Source organism: Setaria italica, chromosome IV (genome assembly GCF_000263155.2).
Source record: "Setaria italica strain Yugu1 chromosome IV, Setaria_italica_v2.0, whole genome shotgun sequence".
NCBI lineage: Eukaryota > Viridiplantae > Streptophyta > Magnoliopsida > Poales > Poaceae > Setaria > Setaria italica.
The window spans coordinates 6,211,528-6,225,384 of record NC_028453.1 but is presented as its reverse complement, the minus strand read 5'-3'; the positions used below and the strand labels follow the sequence as shown (position 1 = coordinate 6,225,384).

Below are 13,857 nucleotides of genomic sequence, written 5' to 3'. Positions count from 1 at the left end.
CAGTTTTAGTCCACTTTTAGGAGCTAAGGTTTTAGGAGGGTGGAAACACCTAAAACATCATCAGTTGCTAATTAAGCATTCTCACTCCTTTAGCACAGTTTGCAGGAGCGTTACACATCAGTGGCTCATTTGCCACAATTTGCAGATGGGATGTACATCTAACAAAAAAACTAGGCTGCCAATAAATTACAAACAGAATTTTCTCATCTCTCCATCAGCAATGTTTAGATTTGGCACGCTCAATATTTTCTCAGCTCTCCATTAGCAACTTCTGGAGCTTGAAGAAGGGGGACATGTGGAGGACAACATTATCTGATTGTCATTGTTTTCTCCATAGAGTGAAAAGCTGAGAATTCTCCCCTCCATGATAGCATTAAAAATGAAACCATTATCACATGTTCACACACGCCAAGCACAAATAGGGCTCACAGATTCTTCGCTTTTCTCATGGCATGCTAATCAATCACACATTCACATTTCTCTTTATTTTTTTAGATGCACAGATGCAGCAAACTCCAATTTCCACATGCACATAGCATATTGTTCAAAAGAACTAAGAACTGACATAAATCTGATAAAGAACATACTGGAAAAGCTTGAGAAATAACATACAACATATTATATACTGACCTAGTAACATTGCTGACTGAAATATTCAGAGATGTTTGAAATATTAAAAAAAATCAGAAATGGAACTGATGGCTTATCAATCCAGTAACAGGTGAGAAATCAATCCAGTAACCGGTAAGAAATCATTTTCATTAACTCATGGCTTAACTCAGGTTAACAGGGATTGTTAATGGTACAAAGCAAAGCAATCAGACATGGCACTAAGATAGTGAACAATCAGATTTTGCTATTTATAAAACAAAGCTCAATAGCCGGATAGCATACTTGTTCAAGTAAAACAAACAATGAAAGGTGGTCTATAAATTAACACATCAGCTTACTAGTATCACGACTTTTTTTAGAACACAAATGTATTTGTTAAAAAGTATCATAACTTGCATCTCAAACTTTAGTAAATAATGATGAGAGAACAGAGACCGTAAATCCCATTAGCACAGTAGCATAGCTACATAACTGATTCCTACAAGCACAAGGATCAGCGTTCTAGGCCTTGTTTAGTTGTTAAAATTGGAGGTGCCAAAATTACTGTGCCGGTACTGTAGCACACTGTAGTGTTTCGTTTGTATTTGTGAATTATTGTCCAAATATTGACTAATTAGGCTCAAAAGATTCGTCTCGCAAAGTACAACAAAACTGTGCAATTAGTTTTTAATTTTATCTACATTTAGTACTCCATGCATGTACCATAAGTTTGATGTGATGGGAATCTTCTTTTTGCATAGTGTCAAAGTTGGGAGTTGGGAGTGAAGTAAACAAGGGTCTACTAAAACATCAAGCAATCAATTGCTAACAGATGTACCGACAGCTAACCATGAGCTATGGTGATTCAGATTATTAATGCTGAACAGAACATGAGCAGGGATAAGAAGTCTGACTGTGCAAAGGATCGCAAAGGATAAGGATAATCTACTCAGAATTCCATAACTTCCTCCTGGACTGCACACAGATAAAGATCATCATGTCATGGAGGCCTCCCCCATAGATTTAGGAAGAAGAGGAAAGAAGTGAGTCGTTAAGGAGAATAGGAAGGGGTGATGCGGAGGAGATGGAGAAGGGAGGTGGAAGAGGGATACCTCGATCCGTGACCATCGGAGGAGGACCTCGCGTGGGAGGGGAGGCGGCGGCGGTGTCTCCTTCTGCTTGCGGGAGTGCAGCGACGATAAAGTCGATCCGTTCTAACCCGCCCCCAACCCGCAAATGCAACAGATCCACCCGCCCCAACCCGCTGGCCTCTAAATCCGTTACTACCCACGCAAACGAATCCCCACTCAATAACCCGACCCGAAATTCCCATTTGCCCCCGCCCCACTAGCAGGCCTACACGGTCCGGCCTACTATGAGCCCTTCTCCTCCTAAGCCCACTGCCCTCCCAAAAGAAAACCAAACCCCCGAACATCCAAAGTCTTCAACGACTATTCGACTGGCCCAAACAAATCAAGTGGTCAGAGAGGCTGCCTAATCGCTCGAGTGAGCATTTGCTTTTCCCAAACCTGTTTCCTCATATCATAGATAACCCCGTTCCTCTTTCTTTACTTCTCGCCGATGAATCACCCTCGCCATCCCACCCATGTCCTCCTGTTAAGTGCACGAACTGCATGCTAAGTATGTGTCATCAGGACCCTTCCTTGCCTCCCCCGTCCCCTGTCATGGGGACGGCCTGATGGGTAGAGCTTTGGTCCGACGCTGCTACTCGCCGTCCACTACCACCGCCCGCATGCGTAGCTGCCACCTAGAGATATCCATGGCGGTAGGATTGAGTGCTGCTGTACTGACAGGATTGCGAGGAAGAAGAAGATATGGGCCTATTTTTCGGCTTTCACTGCAACATTATCAGGGGGAAAAAAATTCCGTGGGTGTGAATGCTGGGCTCACAATCTCCAGCTCCCGCGCCTGCTGTCCACATAGACAAGGTGTTCGAATGTAGGTGTGAAGCATGGGCTCGCAAAACTCCAGCTCAGGGATGAATTAGCGAGAGAGAAAAAAAACGAATTATACTACAGCAGACAGCACCGTCCCACCACGCCGCCGAAACCTCTAAGTGCCCAACCTCGGGCCCCTTTTCGTGGCACCACGGCACAAATCTTTTTTTCCGGCCGCGTGCTACCCACCATGAACGTTCATGATATTTGTCTCACACCTGCACCTACCAACCGGTGCCACCTGGCCCATGCCGCACCGAACATGCTTTGCAGCCGGCGTCCGTCCGTGTGCAAGCCTTATCCGGCAATCGAACCCCCCACCATTTCCACCGACCTCGCCGCACCAATGCAATCCTGATTCCTGAATGCCAGTAGCCGAGCTGCGGCTGGGATTGGGGGAACGAGCGGCAGCAGGGTGGCGCTCCCGGCACCGGGGATGGCACCCAGGACGCGTTCCTGCGCCAGGTGCCTGGCCAGTCTCGTGCTCCCCGTCCTCTTCTTCTCCTCCCTCCTCTGCCTGTACACCAGGCCGCCGTTCATCGACATCGCCGTCCGCGAGGAGGCCGCCGCCGCCCGGAAGCGGCTGGTCGTGGGCCGCGCCGCTGACGCCGCGGAACCCAATGCCAGTGTCAGTGTCAGTGTCGCAACGGACGCGGGGGCTCACGCCTCTGACGACGTTGCCGCCGTTGCAGCGGAGGGTGGTGACGGCGGTGTCCTGGCCGACGCGCCACCGGCATCAAGCGATGTCAATGTCACGACGGATAAGGTGCAGGTGACCGGCGGCATCGCTGCCGTTGCGACCGAAGGCGGTGACGCCAAGGTCGTGACCAACGCACCCCCGGCGTCCGGCGATGCCACCGCTGGCGCCGAAGTGCGCACGGAGGAGGTGAGTGCGTCGGACGGCGCGGCGGCCGCCGGCGGCGGCACGAGCGGCGAGGCTGACACCGTCGTGTTCGACTTCCGGCCGTACGTATTCGTGTACAAGAGTGGGCGCGTCCACCGGTTCCACGGCACGGACACTGTCCCGCCCGGCTTCGACGCGCTCACGGGCGTCGCGTCCAGGGACGCGGACGTCGCCAGCGCCGGCGGCGTCCGCGCGCGGCTCTACTTGCCACCGAGGAGCCGGCGCGGCGAGAAGAAGAAGAAGAAGAAGCTGCCCGTGCTGCTCTACTTCCACGGCGGCGCGTTCGTGATCGAGTCGGCGTTCTCGCCGCTCTACCACGCCTTCCTGAACATCCTCGTCTCCAAGGCCGGCGTCGTGGCCGTGTCGGTTAACTACCGCCTCGCGCCGGAGCACCCGCTCCCGGCCGCGTACGACGACGCGTGGGCCGCGCTCCAGTGGACGGTGTCCAACTGCCTATCAGGCCCCGAAACCTGGCTCGCCGACCACGGGGACGCCACGCGCATCTTCCTTGCCGGCGACAGCGCCGGCGGCAACATCGCCCACAACCTGGCGGTGCGAGCCGGAGCGGAGCGCCCGCTGCCCGGCGGCGCGGCCATCGCGGGCGTCGCCCTCCTCAACCCGTACTTCTGGGGCAAGGATCCGGTGGGCTCGGAGCCCGCGGAGCGGTGGGCGCGCGACGGCCTCGAGCAGACGTGGGCGCTCGTGTGCGGAGGCAGGTTCGGCATCGACGACCCGCACGTGAACCCGCTGGCGGCGCCGCCGGCCGCGTGGCGCGCAATGGCCGGGGAGCGCGTGCTGGTGACCATCGCCGGAAGGGACAACTTCCGGGACCGGGCGGCGGCGTACGCGGAGGGTCTGGGGAGGAGCGGGTGGCGAGGGGAGGTGGAAACGTACGTGACGGAGGGGGAGGCGCACGCGCACTTCGTGGGGAACCCCAGGAGCAACAAGGCCCAGCGGGAGACGGACAAGGTGGCCCAGTTCATCGCCGGCGGTGGCCGTGGCTAGGCCGATGTCTGGCGTTTTTTTGGGGTCTTCAGCGATGTGGTCCTGCCTGCTGCATGTGAAAGTGCGGATGCACATGTAGGGCCGCAATTTTTTTTTGTCCGTGTACAGCTTTCAACGCTATTTTTGAGTCCTACAACTTTACTTTTAGCCCATATTAGATCTAAGGGGTGTTTGGATCCCCGGGCTAAATTTTAGCCCCTGTCACATCGAATGTTTGGACACTAATTAGGAGTATTAAATATAGGCTAATTACAAAACCAATTTCACAACTCCTAGGCTAAATCGCGAGACGAATCTATTAAGCCTAATTAGTCCATAATTTGACACTATGATGCTACAGTAAACATTCGCTAATGATGGATTAATTAGGCTTAATAGATTCGTCTCACGATTTAGCCTAGGGGTTCTGCAATTAGTTTTGTAATTAGTTCATGTTTAGTCCTCCTAATTAGCATTTGAATGTCTGATGTGACACGGACTAAACTTTAGCTCCAGGATCCAAACACCACCTAACTTTGTGCTAATGAAAAAGAAACAGGTGTTGTGAGTATCTTTATTAAAAAGTTACACTTGAAAAGTGGTTGCAACTCATGTGTAAAGTAAGTAAATTCATGCTTCCCCTTACCATGCATTCTTACCTTCATAAAAGAGTAGCAAATCTCAAAATAAATTTAAGGCGTCAAAATTCATAATGAGCCTCTTATAACACTTTGGAGAGATTATGGCTTGATTTTTTTATATCAGATAAATGGAGAATCAGGATTTTGTGGTTTCTATTTATATATACCAGTGTAAAAATGAGAAGTGTTTCACCGATAAAACCATCTCTGGTTCTGATTGTTTGGTTGGACCTTAGGTTTATTGCCTTTCAAATGCCATTGGACCAGATTGGGCCCGCTCGGAAGCCCATCAAAACAAGACGAGCCCACAAGGCCACAATGGGCTCCTCCATACACGCAATTCCATCTTGTTTTGAGTAGCAGGCCCTGCGATATTTGTGGGCTCCGTACAAGCAATTTCGACCTTAACCTGTGATTAGGTCAGCGGATCCGATCCCCATGCTCCTCATAGAGATTTGCCACTCGCGGCTCTGCACCAAACCTTGCAAACGAAACAAAAAATAAGAAATGCAAATGATGGTGGAAACTGATTGTGGAAACAGGACCTAAATGGAAAGGCAAAAACTTGCTCGATCTATCCCATTTTCCATGATTGCCACAATGGACCAAACTCAAATGATTGCAGGCTCCACTTTTCAGCACAGCAAGGATTTCATTGCCAGGCTACAGTGTATTTCGTCTAATAAAATCAGCAAACACAGGCAATCATGTGGGCATGTCGTCGCTCGCTCTCCACCATTGCACAGAGCACCTCCGCTTAGCAGGCCTCGTAATCCACGAAGCAAGCCGAAGAGCCCGACGCGATGGACCACCTGCACGACGAGGTGCAACACGACTTCCCCCCCTTCATCCGGCAGTACAAGAGCGGCCGCGTCGTCCGCCTCGGCGCCGCCGATGACACCGTCCCCGCCGGCGCCGACACTGCCCGCACCGGCGTGTCGTCCAAGGACGTCGTCATCGACCCGAGCACCGGCCTCTGGGCTCGCCTCTACCTCCCGGCGGAGCTCCCCGCCGCCGGGCGCCGAGCCAAGCTCCCCGTCGTCGTCTACTACCACGGCGGCGCCTTCGTCATCGGGTCGACGGCGAACCGGCCCACGCACGAGTACCTCAACAGCCTGGCAGCCGACGCCGACGTCCTCGTCGTCTCGCCGGAGTACCGCCTCGCCCCGGAGCACCCGCTGCCTACGGCGCACGACGACTCGTGGGAGGGTCTCAAGTGGGTGGCGTCCCACGCGACGGGTGACGGCCCCGCCGAGCCCTGGCTCGTCGAGCACGGCGACCTGTCGCGCGTGTTCCTCGGCGGGGTCAGCGCCGGCGCCAACATCGCGCACCACATGACCGCGCGCGCCGGCGAGCACGGCCTCGGCGTGCCCATCAGAGGGATGCTGGTCATCCACCCCTACTTCATCAGCGAAGCGGCCTTGCGCACGGCGTCGCCGACCGGGGTGATGAAGGAGAAGTCCGAGGCGTTCTGGCGGTTCGTGTGCCCCGGCACGCCGGGGCTCCACGACCCGCTGTGCAACCCATTCTCGGAGGCCGCCGGCGGGAGCGCGGCGCGCGTCGGGGCGGAGCGCGTGCTCGTCTGCGTCGCCGAGAAGGACGGGCTCCGGGACAGGGGCGTCTGGTACTACGAGAGCCTCAGGGCCAGCGGCTACCGCGGCGAGGTGGACCTGCACGAGTCCGTGGGCGAGGGGCACGTCTTCCATCACAGCAAACCGGATTGCGAGCAAGCGCGGTTGTTGCATGCGCGCGTGCTGAGTTTCCTCCGTCACGAGTGAGCGTCCGTTCCGAGCTCCAAGGCTCCAAGCTTTTGGTGTGATGAATGATCCAAATCAGTTGTATTTCTTGCACGTTTTCTTATTCACCTTTGAGATTCAAACCGTGCTTGAATCGTTCACCATTCTGTTAGAGTTTGATCTCCATCGACTTAGTCCAACGACTGAGTCGAACCCTATCTCACGCCCTGATCGGGGGCGCACAACCAACTCAGGGTTGTAGGCTCCCGTCGCACAGCGCTATAAAGAGAGAGGTGGGGGTCGGGGGCACGCACGTCGAAGTTCGTCGCCGTGCCCCACTTGCCCATCTAACAGAAACCTGATCTACTAAGCGCTGTAGCGGTGGGAAGCACCACCGCCACCTGCGACGCCCACTCACCGCCACAGTCTCCGCCCTCACCGTCGACGCCGCCGTCACCGCCCATGGCCGGCTCTTCCTTCAAGCCCGATGGTCGGTGCCTCTACTCTCTTTATCTCTCTCCCTCCCTCTCGGTTATTCTTCATTAGCCATAGGACATATTGATCTTAACCTAAGTTAAGTTAATTGCCCACACTGGTTAAGTTATTTAAGTCAGTGCAAAGCTAATTAAGTTCTATCACATTCCATGCCTCGTCACCGATACCACCTAGCAATCCGCTCTTGTCCCTAATCAAAGGAACTAGAACAAAGGATAAAGAGTAAAGCGACTAAGCTTTAAGCTCTTTTTTGAGTTGTGACATTTCTCTTAGCGGGAGCTGATTCAGCAAAAGAGCCCAGGTGCCACACTTTTTTTTTTTGAGTCTTTAGGGATCAGATCACTACCCAGTCCTTTTAGCCATACCGAAAAGACGGTCAGGACTGTTTACAACAGCAGGATGTGAGATCCATCTGAACACGTTTTGAGCACTCCCCACCTCTCACATCGGATGTTTGGTTACTAATTAGGAGTATTAAACATAGTCTAATTGCAAAACTAATTGCACAGAGTCTAATTCACGAGACAAATCTATTAAGCCTAATTAGTCCATGATTTTACAATGTGGTGCTACAGTAACCATTTGCTAATGATGAATTAATTAGCCTTAATAGATTCGTCTCGCGAATTAGACTCCATCTGTGCAATTAGTTTTGTAATTAGCTCATGTTTAGTCCTCCTAATTAGCATCCGAACATCTGATATGACCCTACTAAAGTTTAGCACCTCGTATTAAACACCCCCTTAAACTCTCCACCATACAAAGACGCACGGACAAAGAACTGTTAACAGCAGCAGGATGGGAAATGCATCTCTCAACACATTTGAAGCATTAAACCTTCACTATAAAGTTTAAACTCTCCACCGTATAAAGGCACACCGACAAAATCAGCTAAGATTAAACCAACAGGTAACCAGCCTCATTGGCCATCGACAACTTCTTCAGGTCAATCCACTTTCCACGCTTGTCAGCCTCTTCTAAGGAGGACGCCGTACTGATGAGGTTTTCTCCATTTCTTCAGGGATGGAGTATGGACTCCCATCTCCCAATCAGCTTCGTGTGTGGCCCCAGGTCCATGTGCCATTATGTAGACAGACTAACAGGAATAATGTACAACAAGTTGCCACTAATATATAATTCATGTTCTCGTTTTTTCCTTTAAGCCCAAGTAGAGAAAGGTTCTTGCAAGCCTATCGTCCAATAATAGCAGGTTCCCCCTTTTTTTTTGTCAATTCAAGATTCATTGAGAAGGGAATTGCAAATAATTACAGGTAATAAGCGGCCAAGGCGTTACCATGCCTTGTACAGTTACTTGTTAGGACTCATACAGAAACTGTGGCCGGCCCGACAACAGGTCCGACAATACCGTGATGGATGATCGTCCCAAACTGTTCGCTGTGATGGGCTTATTGTCATAGACTCGTCGGCAGCGTTTCTTCCACAGACCACAGGTGTATGCGATGATCTGAATTCTGTGCACCAATATGCAGTGGGTGAGGTTTGGCCCATCCACCATGATTTCAGATTAGTGGCTGTGGCCGGCGCATGTCTGTGAAGGTCTTGGTGTCTCTTTGCCTGTGCCGTGTGAATGTGGTTCCAGACCTGCTGTGCGTAGGAGGCCAAGAACAGTTGACTCCAAAATGGCTCATGGATTCGTTCCTCGTTCTGCATAATTGACCAATCGGGTTGGCCTGTTCATCTCGCTTAATGATCCTGTCAACAGTCAGGAGCTTGCGCTGTAGGAGAAGCCAAAGGAAAAAATTGCATTTGTACTCCACCTACAGTTTCCGGTGAACTGCGTCTCATAGGCTGAACATGATGAGTAGTGGTCATCAGCGGTGAAGCGCCACCGGATCAGATGAGGCTGATGCCTGAGATCCACATGCTGCCGGATTTGGCCATGGTAGAGATTTGTTTTAGTTCTCCCATCCATTTTTATCTACTTATTAAACCCTGTCGCCACCATTTGATTCTTGCACCATGCTAAGAAAAAAAATAAAGCGATGCAATGTCCTTAGGTGCTTCTCGATGGGGCCAAAAGAAGCTTGTTTGCCGTCCATTGCTGACTGTAGTGTACTAGGTCCGCAAAAAATTCAGGGACTCGCTAATTAGCGGGCATCCATTGTTAAAAAAAAGTTATTAAAATATATTTTTGTGAAAAAATATTCGAAAAATAGATAATAACATTGTCATATAATTTAGAAAATTTATATAATAGAATTTTTAGGAGAAGTTTATTAATAGATTTTCGTAGAAAAGTTACTAATTAACATTTCTAGGAAATAGAGGAGAAAAACAAAGAGAAAGAAAAACTATTTTTTCCAAAAAAGTTATGTAATATTTTCCCAGTAAATGAAGCAATAAAAATGTAAAAAGATCCTACAATGATCCCTAACCCTTGCATCGCGAACTGAGCGTAGCTCAGCTGATAAGGATCCTCACGGAGGAATCTGCCCATCAGGATTCGAGTACTCCACTTGGCACCAATGCTCGCACTTTCCTGGATTCATTCCAGGATTTAGGTGACATGCCTGTCGGCAGCGAGACGCCAGTGGTGACTTTGTCAATGTGCCTCAATCTCTTGGAGGCACTTGTAGGGGTAGGTTTGTGTGCGTGTATGGCAATGTATTCGTAAGGTTGAATTTGCGAACGTTTGTGAGCATCTGCGTACTGTGTTTCGAAAAAAAACGTTGCACGCATCCACTCCACGCTGACGTGGCCCAACCTTTTTGGATGGGTGAACTGTTTAAATTTAGAAGTAGCTTAACCAAATTCGGTTTTCCCAGGACCAAAACAACCACCACTTTATGTCTAAAGAGAGATTATGAAGACGCCTTTGCCCTTTTTTAGATAAAAGACAATGCTTTTGTACTTAATGATGAACAATACTTTAGTGTACTGCATGAAAGGGGCCAGGTGAACGGTTGGTGGAAGCCGAAAGGGGCAAAATGCACGAGACATCAGATCGCACCAAGGGTCCAGTACACAGCGGGGTGTGGGCATTGGTTCATTCTCCACCATGACACAGAGCAGCTAAGCTTAGCAAGTTACTGAGTTAGCAGTTGAGCAAAGCATACGCCCAATGGACCCCGACAACGAGGTGCAACACGACTTCCACCCCTTCGTCCGGCAGTACAAGAGCGGCCGCGTCGTTCGCTTCGTCGCCGCCAACCCCGTCCCCGCCGGCACCGACACCGGCGTGTCCTCCAGGAACGTCGTCATGAACCCGAGCTCCAGCCTCTGGGCTCGCCTCTACCTCCCGCCGCTCCCCGCCGGGAGCCGCGACAGGCTCCCCGTCATCGTCTACTACGATGGCGGCGCCTTCGTCACCGGGTCCACGGCGGACCAGCCCACGCACGAGTACCTCAACAGCCTCGCGGCAGGCGCGAACGCCCTCATCGTCTCCACCGAGTACCGCCGCGCGCCGGAGCACCCGCTTCCGGCGGCGTACGAGTACTCGTGGGAGGGCCTCGAGTGGGTGGCGTCCCACGCCACGGGCGACGGCGGCGGCGCCGAGGCCGAGCCCTGGCTCGCCGAGCACGGAGACATGTCGCGCGTGTTCCTTGCGGGGTCCAGCGCCGGCGGCAACATCGCGCACCACATGGCCGCGCGCGCCGGCGAGCACGGCCTCGGCGTGCCCATCAGAGGGCTGCTGGTGATCCACCCCTACTTCATCGGCGAGGCGCCCGTCGGCCCGGAAGCGGCGGACCCGGCGCTCAAGGCTTGGGCCGACGCGTTCTGGCGGTTCGTGTGCCCCGGCGCGGCGGGGCCGGACCACCCGCTGGGCAACCCGTTCTCGGAGGCCGCGGGCCGGGGCGCGGCGCGCGTCGCCGCCGAGCTCGTGCTCGTCTGCGTCGCGGAGGAGGACGTGCTCCGCGCCAGGGGCCTCTGGTACTACGAGAGCCTCGGGGCGAGCGCCTACCCCGGCGAGGTGGAGCTGCACAAGTCCGCGGGCGAGGGGCACGTCTTCCATTACAGCAACCCGGGGGGCGAGCAGGCGCGGGCGCTACAGGCGCGCGTGCTACGTTTCCTCCGTGCTGAACGTGTGTGAGTTAGTAAGGGCGTGCTTGGTTTCTTTGATGGTTACTGTGTCTCCTTGCTAAGCGGCTAAGCCAGGTTAGAAAGTAAGACTGGGCATTTGGATTTGCAGCATTGCTCCCTCGGGGAATGTGTTGGCAAGGTTCAGCTTGCTAGTGGCGGAGAGCCGAAATGGCTCGCCTGGGGTGGCAAGCGCCTCGTTGCGTGCGCCAGCAAGGCAAGGAGAGGAGAGGCGAGCCTGGTCCAGCTACCAAGCAGCCCCTAAGGTGGTGCTGAACATGCATCTCCTCCAAATTATCCATCCTTCTCCCTGAAGCTAAAATACTACTCCCTCCATCCCAAATTATAAATCATTCCAAGAATCTTGGAGAGTCAAATCATCTTAAGTTTGACCAAAATTATAGAGAATATTATAGAGATTTATGACATCAAATAGGTATACTATGAAAATATAATTGATGAAGAATCTAATGATACTTAGATGACATCATAAATGTTATTATATTATCATATAAATTTGGTCAAATTTGAGGTACTTTGACTCTCCAAGATTCTTGGAATGACTTATAATTTGGGATGGATGAGTATCTTTTTGTGATGAGAGCTCCAGCAAATTACCAATCCGATCTCGATTACCAAAAAAAATTTAGTGATCACCAAAAGACACCTCCGTCTCACCCAAATGAAGGGGATTCATCACTCCACCCTATCCATGGTACGAGATGTTTTGGTAATATGCTACAGCACTAGTTAACAAAAACACATAAAAAATGTTATTGGTGAGGGAGAGAGAAAACATATTGGTGACAAAGGATGAGTAATCTGCTGGAGATACTCTCCGAGCTTTGGAGTGATCCGAGAAACATTGTGCTTGATATGTGGAAATGTTGTTGTGCACTTGTCTTGGACTTCGAGTCTTTTTTTCCGAACACACAATACAGACGCAGACGTTCACATACACACTTGGTCAATGAGCAACGAATTGTGAGAATCAGGAAGAATGTTTGTGTGTGCTGTTGTTTTTCCTTCAACGGCTGCTGGCTTTGCGGTCGCCGGTCTGATGTTGCTCTCGTTAGAGTATGGCACCGCAGTATTTTACGACCTTGTTGTGCCCGTGGAGGCGTGGAGCAATGAAGGTAGTAGTTGGTGATCGAGAATGGTTGCCTGTCGTACCGGCCTTCATCAGCAAATAGTATGTTACAAGCATAATGTGGTGATTGGATACCTATTTTGATGCTAATGCTTGTGAACTACCAAACAAACACGATCTTCTGAGGAAACAATGAGTGAACAGAAGAAAATAAATGTTAAATTGATGACCTAATGCATGGAACCTCAGGGCGAGAATCAAAGACTAAGCTGTGTGGTTTTTTGTCTTTGACCTCTTCTTTTTTAGACTTTGTAGGGGTTCATTTGAGTTGTAAGCAGTCTAAGTATTGCAATGTCGGTTTCTCATCGGTTGTAAACTCTCAAAACGTTGATTGCGGAGACCGGATTTATTTCCTGAATCTAAAAAAATTGATGACGTAAGGATTGTCCTCACGGTTGGTCATCGAGGCATTGACAAAGATATCTCGAAGTCATTGATTTGATAGAGCTACTCCGAGTCTCTGACGATAGTGACAGACCTAAATGTAAATTTCAGCAACTCCCAAGTAAACAAAACAAGGCACATCATGTGTGTATATATGATTCTAACATTGACCGAAACAAAATTAACTGATGAATTGAATTATAGCCCACTAATTGAAAGCCCCTTGTGAGTGGAGTGCCACCAATCGAAAGTTCCTTGAACCTTTTTTCATATGCACTTTATGCCTCATCTTCCATACCATAACAAACCGCCCCTCATCCCAAAGAGAGAATCTCAACCTTGACAGCGCTAGGAACGGATCCGTTACAATCACTGGCTCAGGTGACTGGACCGTGTCCGCTGACTTCTGGCTAATCCTATGCAGTTATACACATAAGAAGACAGGAAGTGTTATTTTGTCCGGGGTCCACCCTTGAACACCACCCAGCTATGTTTACGTTAAACGAGCAGCAGACAGCGTAAAGTGACTAAGCCCCAGTGTGGCCTGTGGCACGTGACCTTTCTCCCTGTCAAACGGTGCACCGACGAGCTCTGCTCGTTGCACTCTTTTCACGAGAGGTGGGCCGCTGAAGACGAACAACACCGCCACTCTTCCCACCGTCACTATTTGATGACCATGCTTCAACCTTCCATTTCCAGCGACCAAAAGTCAACAAAGGCCGGCGTCGCCGCGTCAAGGAGTTGGCAGCCGAACGAACTACCGAGACGCTTTCTTTTGCCCTTCGATTGGTCAGTTTTCAGTGAGTTTCCCGTTCGCTTTGCATTCTTGCACGATGCAGCCGTCACCCATGAGCAATTCAACATCTCAAGCCTTGTGCGGCGCGGCATGGGCGCATGGCGATTGCCGGATTTTTTTTATTTTTTTTCGATTTTGTAGAAATATATAGTTGGATGAAAAAATTGCAAACCTAGGCTA

General features: G+C 51.1%; 3 protein-coding genes across 3 annotated transcripts; all 3 read left to right on the top strand.

The window, feature by feature from the left end:
- The first annotated feature begins 2,700 nt into the window (after positions 1 to 2,700).
- On the top strand, positions 2,701 to 4,610 carry LOC101768926 (probable carboxylesterase 7). Its single transcript, XM_004964829.3, has one exon. It carries the CDS (start codon positions 2,986 to 2,988, stop codon positions 4,456 to 4,458), a length of 1,473 nt encoding a protein of 490 aa, XP_004964886.1. The 5' UTR covers positions 2,701 to 2,985; the 3' UTR covers positions 4,459 to 4,610.
- Positions 4,611 to 5,780: 1,170 nt separating this feature from the next.
- LOC101768527 (2-hydroxyisoflavanone dehydratase) lies at positions 5,781 to 6,975 on the top strand. Its single transcript, XM_004964828.2, has one exon. The coding sequence runs from the start codon at positions 5,882 to 5,884 to the stop codon at positions 6,854 to 6,856; it is 975 nt and encodes a 324-aa protein (XP_004964885.1). The 5' UTR covers positions 5,781 to 5,881; the 3' UTR covers positions 6,857 to 6,975.
- A 3,289-nt stretch (positions 6,976 to 10,264) lies between these two features.
- Positions 10,265 to 11,428, top strand: LOC101768124 (tuliposide A-converting enzyme 1, chloroplastic). The gene has a single exon (XM_004964827.2). The coding sequence runs from the start codon at positions 10,392 to 10,394 to the stop codon at positions 11,358 to 11,360; it is 969 nt and encodes a 322-aa protein (XP_004964884.1). The 5' UTR covers positions 10,265 to 10,391; the 3' UTR covers positions 11,361 to 11,428.
- The last annotated feature ends 2,429 nt before the right edge of the window (positions 11,429 to 13,857 follow it).

Bases quoted from the DNA above. Each gene is read 5' to 3' on its own strand.
- LOC101768926 (XM_004964829.3), top strand. From the start codon at position 2,986: ATGGCACCCAGGACGCGTTCCTGCGCCAGGTGCCTGGCCAGTCTCGTG.
- LOC101768527 (XM_004964828.2), top strand. From the start codon at position 5,882: ATGGACCACCTGCACGACGAGGTGCAACACGACTTCCCCCCCTTCATC.
- LOC101768124 (XM_004964827.2), top strand. From the start codon at position 10,392: ATGGACCCCGACAACGAGGTGCAACACGACTTCCACCCCTTCGTCCGG.